The sequence below is a fragment of the Haliaeetus albicilla genome, chromosome 12, assembly GCF_947461875.1.
Source record: "Haliaeetus albicilla chromosome 12, bHalAlb1.1, whole genome shotgun sequence".
Lineage (NCBI taxonomy): Eukaryota > Metazoa > Chordata > Aves > Accipitriformes > Accipitridae > Haliaeetus > Haliaeetus albicilla.
In genome coordinates this window covers 30429323-30441968 of record NC_091494.1, presented here as the reverse complement: position 1 = coordinate 30441968, position 12646 = coordinate 30429323, and the positions used below count along the sequence as shown (strand labels likewise).

At 46.9% G+C, this 12646-nt stretch overlaps 1 protein-coding gene across 2 annotated transcripts in view; it reads right to left on the bottom strand.

Moving 5' to 3' along the window:
- DNAH9 (dynein axonemal heavy chain 9) overlaps positions 1-12646 on the bottom strand; it is a 209550-nt gene that overhangs the window by 159671 nt on the left and 37233 nt on the right. For both annotated transcript variants that reach the window (XM_069798868.1, XM_069798867.1), the window contains 8 exons: positions 11707-11837; positions 10448-10574; positions 7364-7516; positions 6241-6366; positions 5328-5567; positions 4067-4227; positions 2798-2954; positions 1858-1962 (listed from right to left, as the gene is read on the bottom strand). In XM_069798868.1, coding sequence (XP_069654969.1) covers positions 1858-1962; positions 2798-2954; positions 4067-4227; positions 5328-5567; positions 6241-6366; positions 7364-7516; positions 10448-10574; positions 11707-11837 — 1200 coding nt within the window. The remainder of the gene's footprint in view (positions 1-1857; positions 1963-2797; positions 2955-4066; positions 4228-5327; positions 5568-6240; positions 6367-7363; positions 7517-10447; positions 10575-11706; positions 11838-12646) is intronic.

Here is a 12646-nt window from a genome sequence, read left to right as displayed (position 1 = left end):
TTTAAACTAGAACCTGACGGAAGAGAAATTGAGAGGGAACGATACATAAACTCCTGTACCCGCCTGGGGCTTCTTTGGGACATCACATAAAGTACCAATTATGAGTGAGAGAGAGATGAGAAGAGTGAGGAGTTCATGGAGGGGTTCAGGAACAATGTCTTTGACTGAAACATTTACAAAAGTGTAGAAACTTCTGGGTTCTACATCTTTTGTTCTGCAATACCAAGCCCAAAAGGGGGTCTAGGGAGAATTCAGCACCTCAGTCAGACACTGGGATCCTAAAACCTGCACTCAGCTGACACTTGGGTCCAGAAGAACTTAGATACTTTGGCACCTCAGTTTTCAGCACTGAAGTCCCCCAAGGCTCAAAACTTTCAGTTCTGCCCATGCCAGAGTTGTCTCAGTCTGGACAGTGCAGTTGAGCACCCCCCCTCCACTCAAACTCCCCTGCTAGCTGGATTTACCTGGCATTTTCAGAGGATACCAATGAGATTTAGGATCTGGACAACATCCAGATACAGCTGTCCTTCAAAGCAAGGGCCAGAAGCAGTAGCAGAGCCTGCTCTCATCCTGCTGCCCTGTGGTTACACGTGGGCTGCCCAAGATTTCATCCCCTGCCAGAAGGGATTCACACCCGCAGGACTTACCCTGGGTGCCCCCTCAACCACCCACTGGGCAGGCATGAGCAGGGTACGGAGCCCCTCTCCTCCTGCAATCCTTTCCCCTGTGTAAAATATTTCCAGATTTCCTCATGAGCCAGTAAGAGGAAGGGAAGGAGAAGGAAAATTATATATAGGAGGAGGCAGATTATATATAAGCACAAGAGAACAGGACTCTCTAGCCTGATGGGGAGGGCAGTCTCCTTTCCAGCCTTTCTCCAAGGGCTGCCGCTGTGCTTCATATGGGACTCACCAATAAAATGCACTGAACGGTTGAACTATGGAGGAGATGAGAAATCATTCTACAGGGAAAACACCTACGCACAGCTGGGCACAGCTCAAATGGCTCTCTCCTAGGTTCAATCCCAGGCTGTCGGGGTAACCTAGGCAAGCATGTAAGCAAGGGATGCAGATCTGCTGCAGGTTCCAGTTATCAAGTGTCACCCAGCTGACACCAGCTTTCAGGAACACTGTGCTGCACCCACAGGGCTGCACACATTCCTCCTAGGAATTATACCACTCGGCCGGGAATACCCTCCAAAGCCATTTCACAGAGCTCTCTTTATAGACACTGGAATTAAATCTACAGCCACATGAAAAGAGAAGGAAGAAAAGAAGACTGCACAGTCTTGGTGACAGGTAAGCGTTAAGAAAATTAATTCTGAATGTTTTCCTATTTGTTGAATATGACACACAACCTGTGCCTCACTGAAGGCAATAAGCAACCCCCAACAGTCCAGCAAGCCATGGATCTGCCCCAGACACCACCCTTCCCCTCCATGAAAATTTTTCCCTACATAGCAAGCTGAGTAGCCATAATTCAGGGCAGCTCTCCTCCCTAAAATGATATGCTGCAATTATCTCACACCATATTAATGACATGAGTGTCTTCCTCAGGAGGAACAGGTACAGAGCCACAGTGTACACTGATCTGGGAAAAGATGCTGTAAAGAATTGCCTCAAGAGAAATGTTGTAACTGGGCAAAGGAAAGAAGTGACAAAAACGTTTGCAGCACATTACTGCTACATATTGTCAGTGCTGTGATATTCGTGTGATTAATCTTGGGATATAATCCCTCACCTGCCTACACAGGGAACTGAAACCAGAAACATGTACTTTCCCTATTTATCCTTCCTCTAAAGGCTGCAGCATGGCTCTGCCTTGTTTGTATTTATTTACGCGTGTTACTCCACTTACCTGTACAGCAACCACAGAAAGGACCTCAACTGAGATCCTGTTAAATTCATCAAAACAGCCCCAGGCTCCTGTCTGGGCAAGGCCTTTGTAAATATTCCCACAAGACTGGAAAAAAAAAAATTACAAGAGTGAAATCACAAATGGAATCAACTCCAGCAAAAAATGGATTTTATTTCCCAGCCTGTTTATTTATAGCAATTTACAGTCTATTGTGGGTATTTAGAAAAGTGCATGGAAACAGCAGGCACAACTCAATTATAATATTTATAGCTCTGCACAGTTTGCCACTTGATTTGCTAATTGCACTTTCTCGATATATCTGTGCCTTAGTTTCATTTAAAGGTCACCTGTGCTGAATTACTGACAGCCCCACTTCCTGGGAGAGCCCATAAGCTGAATAAAATATGATCTGAGGCTACCAAAATCACTGTACTGTGCCAGACCAGCAGAGAGCAAGACTCAGCCTAACAATTAAGCGTTCTGCAGTGCCTGAAGGCTCAGCACATTTTGGCCTTATTCTGGGAGAGGATCCTCAGAAAACTGGGACAGGTCCCTTCCCATGCCAGGGCCTGTCAGCCTGCGAGCACGCCAAGAAGAAATGACCAGGGTCAAAGTATCAGCACAGCCTTGGTCTCAACTGAACAGGCCAAAAGTTTTGAAGCATTTTACACGGAATCTAACTCCAGAATGGAAGGGAAAGGCGTAACAAGGCAGAGAGCACAGTTCAAGCCTCTGCCTCCTGAAGAACCTTGTGCAAGTCTTAGAGAAGAAAAGGGAGGAGGAGAAAAAGGTGCTTAGCACAAAGGAACGTAGCAAGGATTTGAGGAGAGGTGATGGATCAAAGCGATCTCAGCTGGTTACTCTCATCCTCCAGGTTTCATTGGGCCCCATGCATCCCCAGCCCCACACGACAGCACTGCAGCCGAGGTGGGAGTAGTACCTTGTAGTCCATCTGCTCGGAGCAGTTAAACACATACACCATGATGCCCAGGGCTCGCCCCAAATCTTTTGTAGTCTCCGTCTTGCCAGTGCCTGCAGGGCCCGCAGGTGCTCCGCTCATGGTTAGGTGCAGCGACTGGGTCAGGGTGATGTAACATCTTTTGCAGTGAAGGATGAAGAAAAAAGGAAAGATACTAAGACTTGGTTCAACAGGTCACTGTTTGGCTGCAGAAAAATGGCACTAGGGCAATGCACTCAGGAGACCCTATCTTCTGAAAAGCTGTACATGAGCAGGGTGCATATCTAAGCTAAAGTCCTCTTGGGCATTAATTACCACTTCTGCCCAGCTGTGTTTTCTCCAAGAGATACTTGTCTTCCACCGGGCTCTGCTCAACCTCTTCACATCCATGTTGTACTTTCTTTGGATCCTCATACCACTCATTGATATTGGATATGTCCCAGATAGTACGAGAAAAGGTCTACTTTTCTGAAAGACCTTCCTCTTGCTTCCCAGTGCTCCTCCCAGTGCCCAGCCCAAAGGATCCCATTCCCCATTAACTGACAGAAATCTGCTCAGATGGCCTATGAATGATCCCACTCAATGCTGCAGCAAGCCCCAAAGCTTCTCCATCATGCTGATGATGGACACCAGGGAGGTGTCCACATGTGGGTGTCTATACTCCCTGTATAAGCCACAGAGCTGTAGTCAATATGGCCAACAAAACCTGATAATGCATGGGGCCTTGGCTCAGCTGACTAACACAGGTTACTAGAGCCAACTGAGATCCTCCTGGTTACTGAAATGTCACATAGATTGAAAAGATATGACAAGGGGTCCACAGGAGACTTGCACGCTTCTGGACTGGCAGTTGGAAGCCAGGTGGGACAATGCAGAGCATCTCAAGTCACCCTAGGTGTCCCCATTGAGACAACTGAATGAAGTGGTAGATGTCTACTTTAAGATAGGATGAAAGCTTTCTACACTCACCAACTCTTTGGGGTGTGGATATCTTGCGCACAGGCAGACACCCACAAGTGAGTGTCTTAATCAGTGAGCTGAATCTCACCCCGGGATCTCAGGCACAGATACCCCAGAGGGTAACACCATCAAATCACAAACCAGGTGAGAGAGCTCTGTCACTGGACTGCTGGGACACAGAGGAAGAACAAGAGGGATGTGGGTGTCCAAACTAAATCCATCTTTGGTTGGCAGCTGTTTCTCTAATTGCATGGCAAAGCCCAGCTATGATGATGTTTCCCGGGGACTTACCTGTCGGTCAGTGGAGTGATCACAAGCCGAGGGGTATTGCCAAGGTATTCATAGGAGTACAGAAACTGGGCATCACAGATGTTGGCAAAGCAGTGCCGTTCCTCATCCGACCATCTGTGCCGGAGCTGTGACAGCCAAATGAACGCCTGGGCGTTGTCTACCTGCAACGCACCCACAAGCACCATCACGGGAAGGCCAGGGATGCCAGGCACACACAGCTCAGGTGACAAAATGGTGACTGCAGTGAAGTTTTCATTGGGCATGGACTGGTCCTCACTGCAAAGGCAGGTGTGGTGAGGAAGGTCACCTCCCTATAACGTGGTGAGAAATGTCACCTCCCCACCTCCCATCAGTAGAAGGTAGGAACCAAATTAGTAACCACATTGGTCGGAGAGGAAAAACTGAATGCCCAAGAGAAAGAGCAGCACAAAGAGACTCCTGAAGAGGAGATTTAAGAAGCAGCAAGCCGTGAAGAAGCTCTGATAATGCAAACAGAGTGAGAGAAAGAGCAGAGACTGTCTAGACAAGCAAGGGGCCACAGACTGCACCAGGGAAACAGGCTGGGGACAGGGGGACAGGGATAGCCATGGCCAGTGCTCTCTGCACAACCAGCAGGCAGGCCCAGCAGATGGACTACTTCACCACAAACTGGGCCAAGGCACCACCAAGCCCAGCTGGGCCTTGAAGCCAAAAACCCTGCAAGCAGCCTGGCTGCCTCTGAGAGGACGCAGATGAGGGTAAAGCCACAATCCAGCACACTCGGGGAACCTTCCCACCCACCTGCAGGGCTGGACACTTGACACAGTGTCAAGGCCAGAGGAGTGGTGTGGGAGTGGTGTGCAGGACAAAGGAGTCCCAACACAGTCCCTGTGGCCCCACACCAGACCAAGGAGGCTACAAAAAGCCCAAATGTTACTTCTTACTTTCTAAAGACATAACTGAGACTTCATCCAGCAGTCTCCCAACATGCCATCATCCACCAACATGTGCCTTGGCAACAGGACACAGGGCCACACTGTCACTCCTGGTGTGAATGTGGCAAGTACAAGCCCCTTGGTGTTGCATGGCTGTGATACAGGACAGCACTGCAGGCTTATGGTGCCTTTCTGCCTCCTTACCGGAAACATTGTAGAAGTAAATTTAGTCGTGTTATCTCCCACTGAGGCGGGCAGTGATCTGAATGGCCTGTGGTTGGTCTATCGGTCCTGTAACCCCTGCTCCAACACCCAGCACAGGACCATGTTGAGCTGCGAACACAAACCTTCTGCGTTATCATCTTTGCCACCACGTCCCGAGCATGCACATCAATGGTGCATATGGTCATGATTTTCTGCCTGTCACCCTTGGAGAGCTGCCCAATCAGCATGGTAACGAGGGTGTTCAGCTGGGTCACTTGCTTCTTGTGATATTCCTTCATTGCATTCTCGTAGCCTTCCTCCATCCTGGCGAAGGCAATCCCAACCTCGGTTGTCCACCAGATTTGGGTGCAGGAAAGAGCCACCTAGGGAAATGGGCTGGCTCAGTATCAGGGAAAACACCAGAGCTTCTTTACGTTCAAGAGTGTCTGATCCACAGGGAAATCAAGGATGAAGTATCCGTGACATAAAATTAAGTATTTTTTCATACAGTAGTCACAGCAGAGAGGACAACAGGGATCTGCCCCATGACATTCATTTAAAACATCATATCAGTGGTAGACATATTTAGCAGCTACTTATTGGTAAATCAGCACCTTCACATGCCTGGCACAGCAGAGAGGAAGAGCTGGAGCCCATGAGGCTGTCAGAGGTGCATCTGAGGGGCTCTTTTCTCTCACTAGGCCTCACCACTTTGTTTTTCTGCTGCACCTCTCTCTCCTCTGGGTGTATAGACTTCCCATCACCCATGGGGTGCAGCAGGCACTGTCCAAGTCCCCGAGCTCTGTAAGCCAGCCAAGAGCATATCATCCCTGGAGCCCCAATCAGAGCATGTTGCTCAGCCTGGGAACTCCATCAGGAGATTGCCAGGATAAAGGACAACTCATCCTTCCTCCCTCCTGGACAGCACAGCAGAGGCCAGAAACATCCCCTGCTACAGCTAGAGGCCATTACTGAAAGAAGGGAACTGAAGGGGAAGCCAAGAGCTGCCTTTCCCACATGCCAGCCTGAGTAGAGATAAGGAGCAGAGGCAGATACCTGGGCAGGATAGTCAAAGAGCCATTGTTCCCTCGGCTTCTCCTCGTAAGCCATGACGGCTTCTGTCATCTCATCTCTCACAGTAGCCCTCATGCTGTCTAGTACATGATTCAGCCAGACCTCAACCTGGAGAAAAGATTAAATCACAGTAACACATTTGCTCTTCTTAAATACCTGTGGTAATTACTGAAGATAGGGAATGGGAGAAGCATCTCAACTCTTGAGTTAAACAAGCCTCACAGCCTCCTTCAGACTGGGTGGATTTAGCCAATTCTGGTACTGCAGGATTAGCAACTATTTCCAGACACCAAGAATACAAGGCAGATTTTTCTTGAACTCCAGCTACAGGAGAAACCAAAACGTACTCTCTCTACTGATGAGTAATTTGGTTCGGTGCGTTCCACCTCCAGACCATGACAGAATCACTCATGGAACTTGGGCACAATCTGCCAGGAGCAAGAGGAAGCTGCTGCCAAACTTGGGAACACAATTCCTGCTGAATTTAGTATTTCCAAAGTCCTCACTGAGAAGATAGTTTAAATGCAGCAAGCTCCATCACCGGGGAGCTCAGTAGCTGGTAGTACGTACTTTAGCTTCCTCTAATAGTCCATAGAGAAAGGTACAACTACAGGGACAGATAAGCTGAGCAGTAGCTTGATTCTTACATTTTGTACTTATCCTATGAAAGAAGGAAGATTTGGGAAACAGGAAGAAACGCCTTCTCTTTCAAAAGATACCCACACAGAGGTACTATGGAATAGCTTAGTCTATTTTCAGTCTGCATCCCCTCCCTTACCAAGGATATTTGTAACGAGCTGTAAGACTAACCTTCAAAATGTGAGAAAAATTCTAATAAAAAAAAACTAGTTAGAAAAAGGCCACAGCTCTCTCTCCCAGAGTGGACTATGACACCTCTGCCCCACCTTAGTAAGGACCTATCCAGAGTGGGACCAAGGACTCTGGCGTAAGGAGGAATTAAATTACACACTACCTCTTCCAGCCTTTCTCACACATAAAGGAAGAGTAGTGAAGCTCTATGGTGTCTTAGCAACAGATGCCCACACAAGGGGCAGGAGAGCAGACTCCACTGGACAGTTTAGATAGACAAGGTCTTCCCTCTCACCTGCCCACTGCAGTCACAGGGTTCACTGAAGCTGACATATTCTTCCTCTCTACTGTACATTCCCAGGCCAACCCTGGTTGGCTTTTGCTCAGAGTCCAGCTGGAATTTCATCTTGGCCACATTGTCAAAGAGTTTGGAAAGATGACGTTGCACCTGCAAAAAGAATTGTATAAAAAAAGCAACTGAGACAGGACAAGCAGAATGGAGATCATCATACATGTCAGAGGCATAATCATGTTCACAAAGCATGATCTTGGACATCTTGGTAGCACCACACCTTCTCGTACATGGCCAGGATACTGCCAACGCAAGCATCTTGCTGTCTCTCCCAATACTTCCACCTACTTCTACATCATTTAGAAAATAGACATGCCTTCATAGATCGTATTTCTCCACTGGGAAATCTCCCATACAGGGCAAGAGCACAGAAAACATTCAAGCATTGTATGACCTCCTAGCCCAAATTTCCCTACATGTAGTGATGAGAGGTCTCTAGCCATTGCTCCACCTCATCCTATTCTCAGCACACTGTGGAGTTTTTTTCACTATGAACCTTCCTGTTTTTTCACTACTAGAAATCAATTCTGTGCCAATGAGAAGTCCTGAATTCTCCTCCATGGAGAAGACAGACCTTTATTTCTGCCCAAGACCCATGATAAACAGCTCAACTACCCATGCCTCCTACGAAACACCCATCTTGACCAAAAGCGCTCTTCCAGAAGGAAAAGAATAATTCAGTCCTTTCCTGTTCACACCCAGCTGAGTTTGAAAAGCCAGCAGGGAGATGCTAGCATCACTGCTGCAGGCTCTTAACATCGGCATCTTCCTGCTGGGAGCTGAGCAGGTCACCCATGCTCCAGATCACTACATAACACACAAATACATCACTGGGTGTGTCACATACCACTGCAAACAAAGGCAGCCTTCTCCCAGGACTGACATTCCCATGGCAAGGGTCAGCTCACAAAGCAGTCCCAGACAGGAGCTGCCTCTCTCAATGACAGCCAGAGACAGGGGGGTGGACGGACTCCCATGGGTGCGATGAGAAATGAGAACAGCCCATGATGCATGGTGCTCTAATGCTTTCACAGAAAGACAGGTGGACTTGCCCATTTAATTCTGACTCACTGACTTGCAAAGGATTACAACACTCCTCTCAAGCTATCCTGCAGGTGGATATAGCTCAGTGGTCTTCTTATGCACATTCAAGCAGGGCCAAATCCTGGAAGGTGCTAAGTACCTTCGAGAAGCAAAAGGCACTCAGCACCCCGCCTGGTAAGCATATCTCCTTTCAAATCCTAAGTAAACTATAGAAACCTTTTCTTATGTCTAGAAGTTTCTGCTCATAAATCCCCACTGTCCATTCCCAGACCCTGGCCAGTCTGCAGGGCTTCGGACATACCCCAGCACTTAGTGCAATCCTGCCGCCAGAGCCCTGAGCACACCTGAATCTGCACAAGTTCAATACCCAGTTCAAGAAGATAATATCATTGTGTATTTAATCCTCCTTTAGGAATGATCAGACTTTGAAACTACAGCGGAAAGGCTGAGACCATAACCATGTATGAGCCTACTTGACATTTACTTTGATTTTACTGCAAATAGTTTTGAATAACAGAAAACACCAGGAATTTCTTCTTACTCCGCAGAGCATTTCAACACAGTATCTTTTCTTTTCTTCTCTTCCTGTGTTTTTTTCTCTCCATTTTAAGTATCAATCAACTATGTATTTATGATACTCTGCGGGCTGAAATCACCCAGCAGCAGAAACAGATATGAGCAGTGTTAAAGTTTAGAGGCAAACAACAGCATTTCCAAATGCACATGCAAACCTGCTCCATTCATGTGCTCACTTGAACGATGAAAATGATGAAAAGCTTAAAGAGGGTGAGACTACTCACTACTGAAGGATGGAATAAGGAACTCATTGCTTATCCAACACTCTCCATTTGCTGTGAACATTTTCATTGGTTGTACATACCAACCTCAGGATAAACGATGCATCCCAAACAACACCAGCCAGAGCACAGTTTTGCCAGGCAAAGTGGCCAAGGTTTCCTGACAGCAACACCTGTAGCATTAATAATCAACCCTAATGCTGCTATGCTCTGTATGGAAAAACATCTTCAGGACTGAATCCTCTGAACTCTGGGAGATAGGAAGTGTCTGTGCTCCTCTGGGCCACGGGGGGAAGAGCACAGTGAAGCCATTTCCTAAAACAGGAAGGTTACTACAAGTTCTTTCACAGGATGATCCAGCAATCCACCAAAGTCAACAGTCGGAATGGTATATTTGGTGTGATTTCCCCATGCCTGGCATTCAGGCACTGTCCCTAGAAACCCAGCCTGGAGAGGAGAAACCTTCTCAGTCAGAGGGCACAGAAGCCCCGGGCAGGAGGTGAGATGCCCAGCCTGGCCCCTGAGCTGCACAGGGGTGGATGGCAACCCAAGAGATCTACTTGCTTGCCTTGGCCATAGCCACTGTCTGACTACCAGCTGTCTTACCTCTTTCAGGTTGTGCTGTTCTATCCCCCTATAATCAGGACATCCCAAAGGCCTTTGTATGGGGGAAGGAAGAAGTGGCTGACTAGCAAATGCCTCTTCTGCCTAAAAAAAGGGAACTCTCCAAGCCATCAGTTGTCAACATTTCCACATTTGAATGCCCAGTCTGTGGCTCTTTCAACAGCAGATGCTGTTTGGTGACATCCCAGGTTGGGGATCCAAGGTCGGCAAAAAGTTTTGGCTGAGATCCTCAAGGAAAGATGGTTTCCTCCAACCTCACTGTACCCCAGCAGAAACAAAACCACTGTGTTTATCACACCAGAAACAGCTCTACCCTGTGCTATGCTTTTAGAACCATCTGCAAGTATCACCAGGGTTAGATCAGACAACATACAGTGCACATGTTGCCTTTCAAAGATGACAGATGAAGGCCAGCTGTGAAAGAATTATTATTAATCCAAGTGAGGGTGGGAGAAAAAGCACTCAAGAAAGGAAAAGCTACAGGAAAGTCCCAAGACAGCATCTTCCACCATGACATTACTGACAGCTGGAAAATGCAAAGGTGATGCAGTACAAAGCTTACCAGCTGTGGGTTGGTGCCATTGGAAAGAATATCCAATAAATCTGCAGAAGAAATGAAGTAAAATCTGGGAAAGGCCAACCTCTTCATGTCCAAATATTCAGCCAAAGCCTTCTCACACAGAGACAACCTGGGGAGACAAAGTAGATAAACAGAGCCCAGGACAGGTGGGTAACTATCCTTTCAGGTTTCATGCTACACAGTTTGGGTTATCAAGCAGATTCTCCTCTACCATGGGGAAATGGCAGACATGAGCTGAGCCTGCAGGCTGGTCGTCTACAGCATTTTCCAAACAGATCAACGTAGCACATAGTAACTCATAGATCTCTCTCTACTCCCAAGGGTTAAACAGCCTAAGAGTCAGAAAAGCCTCATAAAAACCAGCAGAAACACAGGTGGAAGAAGGGGCTAGCAAGGGTTTGCAGTTTGACCCACAGTTTTAGACAAGCTCATAACTGCCACAGGTGATTTAACACTGGGATGAAAGTTTCCATAACTGCTTTTATTCTAATGAGCCACATTTTAAAGTCTGATTCAGACCTAATCAGTTTTTTGTGTTTGCGAAAGCCTGAAAGGAAACTTGTTTGCTCCGATCTAAAATGAATCTTTCAGTGTTTCATACTAAACTGCTGCTGAGCTTACAAAGTTCATAAATAACATGTCCTCTGTGAGGAACATCGGCCTTATCTGATTAAAAAAATAAAATAAATCTTTATTTTAAATGGATAGTTATTACTGATGCAACAGCTATCATATTAACTTTTAAGTGTGTTCCAAGTAGACAAGCTCATATGTTAAGTGAGAAGTGTATCCATCTCAAGACACTAAGGTCTTTCTCAGAGAGTCTAGTTATACCATGTGTCAAGGGTATACATGCAGAGATAATTTTGTAAATTAAAGAACATGGGCTCAGCTCGCTGCAGATATCCCTGCTTGGACTGCTAAATAGATATTTAAGACATTGTATTTGGGGTGGCAGTGAGGTCATCTGTTATTAAAACCAGCTGAATGCTTAGCTTTGTATGTGTGTAAATCAATATTCAGGAGGAGAATTTGCACATACACAAAGCCAGACTCCACTTTGGGGGCCTCAGGGTGATGGATCACAAATAAAAAGACTTAAGAAAGATCAGAAGTGCTGCAACTTGTGAATGCAAGGTATGTACAGTCTAGGAAGAAAGCCTTGGAGCACAGGTTAAAAAACTTCTTACATCTGATCCCAGTCTCTGCCAAAATCCTGGGGTTTTTGAAGTTCTACCTACCTACTCTGAATGTCCTCCAGTTGTTGGGACAGACCTGGTTTATTGGTGGCCTCAATTACATTTGGGGTTTTCTGAGCTTCATACGCCAGTTCTTTAAAATCCACATCAATCCCTTCAAAGCGTTTGGAGTCCTAAAAAGCAATAAAAGGAAAACATTCACTGTAAAACACTGATTTTGTGCTAAAAGATCCCATCCTCTGGGTGCTGTCTTTGGATTGAGGAGAAAGACTGTCTGAGGAGAGCCTCCTGTCCAGTGCAGAGGGACCCCTCCACCATTTCAGAAGGGCTCTTCCAGCCATGTGCCTGAAACAAGTCTCCAATCAGGCACTTGCCGTCTTCTCACTGTATCCCAAAGGGTTCATGGATAAAGTGATCCATGCAGAAGCCAATGCCTAGGACCAACCACTTTCTTGAGATTGAACTCCCCTTTGAATGTCTCCTCTTAACTCTTCCTCTCCCATGTCCAGATGAAATACCAAGTTTCCCTGGCCACAGCAGCAGGAGACGCTCCCATATGGGGGAAAGGCTACTGACTCCATTTGAGTTCTCTCTTCCCCTCTTGCTACAATGTAGGAGTTCCAGTGCCCATCCTTGAACTGGGTATGATGACACTTGCAGAGGAGAGCCCTTCCTTGACGTGAGTAAGGCCATGGAAGCCCCACGTTGGCACCAGAGGAGCATGCTGACAATTAATGCTCTGCACCTACAGGGACCCTGAATTTCTAGAGTTAACAGTAAAGAATAAAAAAAGCTATGTTCAAAACGTCTCTGCTCCTCCCTTCTTCCCAAGCCAGGCCTCCCAAGTGAGCCAGGACACTGAATAAAAGTGCTCCAAGCTTTCCTGGTAACAATTCCACATTAACTTGTGTTCAGCCCCGGTAGCAAGGCTCTGGCTGGAGGGTTCAGCCCCTCCCTGCATGCAAGCCGTGTAGCCAGCTTC